Source organism: Erpetoichthys calabaricus, chromosome 13 (assembly GCF_900747795.2).
Source record: "Erpetoichthys calabaricus chromosome 13, fErpCal1.3, whole genome shotgun sequence".
Classification (NCBI taxonomy): domain Eukaryota; kingdom Metazoa; phylum Chordata; class Cladistia; order Polypteriformes; family Polypteridae; genus Erpetoichthys; species Erpetoichthys calabaricus.
The window spans coordinates 92403779-92406891 of record NC_041406.2 but is presented as its reverse complement, the minus strand read 5'-3'; the positions used below and the strand labels follow the sequence as shown (position 1 = coordinate 92406891).

At 45.8% G+C, this 3113-nt stretch overlaps 1 protein-coding gene across 1 annotated transcript; it reads right to left on the bottom strand.

The window, feature by feature from the left end:
• Positions 1-1073: 1073 nt before the first annotated feature.
• On the bottom strand, positions 1074-2404 carry LOC114663778 (adenosine receptor A2a). Its single transcript, XM_028817702.2, has one exon. It carries the CDS (start codon positions 2357-2359, stop codon positions 1331-1333), a length of 1029 nt encoding a protein of 342 aa, XP_028673535.2. The 5' UTR covers positions 2360-2404; the 3' UTR covers positions 1074-1330.
• Positions 2405-3113: the final 709 nt, after the last annotated feature.

Below are 3113 nucleotides of genomic sequence, written 5' to 3'. Positions count from 1 at the left end.
CCCTAAAGTACGTGTAGCTGCGTACTGCCTGGTATTCCAGAATATTCATTCTAACACAATTGGCCACGAACAGGACGCGGCGCCATGCAGGGCCCCACTGCACAAAACATTCCCCAATAAAAGTAATCTACACGAACAGAGGAATGTTACTTGCAAATAAAAAATGTGGAAAAAAGCGCAATAACAACACGCAATTTTAAGGTAAACATTTCCAAAGAAGCCGATATGTCTATAGTCGCGCAGTGACGATTTTGTCATTCTTGTGACATTGGTTTTTGTCGATTAATAACTAAATATCAGATGTACTGCATATTTCTTAAAAACAGAGGTTCTAAAATAGCGCTTTATTGGGTTGTGTGTTTATTTTTAGAACCATTTCATTCTGAGAAGCCTTTTTTGCATATGAAATGTGTTCTTCAGACTCGGAAATGTTCCTCATTTGTGGATGACATCTTTAATGATAGGCGACCCAGCAAATTATTATAAAACTTTAATCACAAAACAATTGGGTACCGCAGGGTACCTGCAGATGAAGAAAACCTGAGTTATTGTGTACACTGGGAGTCCATAAAATCAGCACCCTGCTGGTATTTCCTAAATCTGTAATCCCCTATTTATGTTTATTTATTGAAACTGTTAGAGATCTAAATTAATAAAGAGTCTTTCCTGGCCCGTTCTGGTTCTTTTGGAAACCAAGAATGGTTTCCCTGTGTGGCATTGCTCTGGAGAGCCACCTTGCTATCTTTATTTTTCACACGTACTTTGTATCTACTCCGCACCATTCTGATGAAAGAGTATAAATAATACCTCCTTATTATAGCCCATCTCATTTAAACAGCACCGTTCCTTCCACCCATTTCCAAAAAATCCGCTCTTTCCTGAGCGAGGTCGCTGGAGCCTCTCCAAGTAAGCACTGGCTGTACGGCAGGACCAGTTCCTGAAGAGGGCGCCAGTCCTTGGGGTGAACACAAACCGACTGCACTCACAATTTAGAATCGCCAATCCGAGTAATCTGCAAGAGTTTGGACAGAATCAGGAGCGACCGAGGGAAACCCAGGCACATACGGTGGAGAACATGCGATCTCCACGCAGAGAGGTGAGCCCTGGTCTTCTTGTTGTGATGCCAGAGCGCTACCACTGCGCCACCATTCCAACGATTTATGTTTTGTTTTACGGTGTTTATAGTTTGACAAAGGACGTACACAGGCTCGTCATCCAACTTTCACAGTACAAATGAACACACTTTTTTTATTTTATTTAAGTAAACATTGTGGTGTAATCGTCCACTGTTCGTGACCGGTACGCAATGTCTAAGTGGCCCTCTCACCTGTCACTTCTGCCGCTCAGTGGTATCAGTTAAATCTTTAGAGCCTTTCCTTATAAAGCTGACCACCATGAGTTGGTGAGCTCTGTGTCTAAATTTCTGGTCCCTAACGCTATAGATGATTACATTCCAGCAACTATTGGTGGTCAGAATCCAAAAGGCAAAGAAAGAGAAGTTGCACCATTCGTTTCCGATGACATTCCCCACTACGAAAACTGCGATCGGAGTAAAAGAAACCGTGAAAGCCACCGTCAGTGTTCCTATTGTCTTTGCCGCTTTAATATCGGAAAACGACGGTCTGCTGACTTTGCTATGGAACTCCGGTTGTGCCAAAAACTGCCTTCTCTGAGAATGCTGGCGGATAGTTGTTAATGAGAGTATGTTGATGACAATTGTACTTCCCAGGAGGGTAAAGTCAAAGGCTGGGAAGAGTAAAAGGACATTCCAGCCGGTGTCAGATCGGGACCGAACCCCGACGGCGTAGTTACACATCCTACTGCAGGAGTTGTACTCCAACTCGATCCCCTCGCTGAAAAGCATGGGCGACATCGCCAGAGAGAAGCTGCAAAGCCAAGACAAGAAAATGAGCACCAGTGTCCGTTTTCTTGTAATGACCGCTCCCTTGTGCAGCGGCTTCACGATCGCCATGGTGCGCTCAATGGTTAACAGAAATATGGTGCTGATCGACACAAGCGTGCAGCCGGCAAACAGCGGACCGATGAAAGTACAAAGCTGGAAAGTGTCTCCGAAAGAGATGTCCCGGCTCTCCTTTAGCAGGAGGGTAATCTCCGCATACACAGAAAAGGGCACCACGAAAACACCAACGGCGAGATCGGCTACGGCCAAAGAGGCTTTCAGGTACCCCTGGGGGCTTCGGAAGTGCTTGCTACCCAGGAAAACCGCAAGAGTCACCGAATTTCCAAAAAGGATGGCGATGATCAGCAAGACCATAAAAATTATGATTAAGATTTTGCTCAGAAGCGTACAGCAGCAAATGTTACAGCTGTCTTGTGTGGAGTCGAAAGGCATTGGCATCTTTTATCCAAAGCGGGAGAGAGGCGCGTGCAGCTTCTGACTCGAGCCTGGGCGCAACTAACCAGACCTGCACAGCTAGGGGCCGCGCACAGGCGAGGACGCGCAGTTTAATCGGAGCCGTTCGGTCTACTTGAGCTTGTCGAGGTGCTCTGCGCTTCGTCTAATCCGCTTCCATTGCTACTGCTCGACTCTAGAAACGAGACTCGCCACAGTGCATTAGCGTTGGAAATGAGCGGAACTATTTAATAATAATAATAATAATAATAATAATAATAATAATAATAATAATAATAATAATAATAATAATAATAATAATAATAATAATAATAATAATAATAGGGCGGCACGGTGGCGCAGTGGGTAGCGCTGCTGCCTCACAGTTGGGAGATCTGGGGACCTGGGTTCGCGTCCCGGGTCCTCCCTGTGTGGAGTTTGCATGTTCTCCCCGTGTCTGCGTGGGTTTCCTCCGGGCGCTTCGGTTTCCTCCCACAGTCCAAAGACATGCAGGTTAGGTGGATTGGCGATTCTACATTGGCCCTAGTGTGTGCTTGGTGTTTGTGTGTGTCCTGCAGTGGGTTGGCACCCTGCCCGGGATTGGTTCCTGCCCTGTGTTGGCTGGGATTGGCTCCAGCAGACCCCCGTGACCCTGTAGTTAGGAATATAGCGGGTTGAAAAATGGATGGATGGATGGATGATAATAATAATAATACATTTTATTTGTATAGCGCCTTTCCCATGCTCAAGGCACTTACAG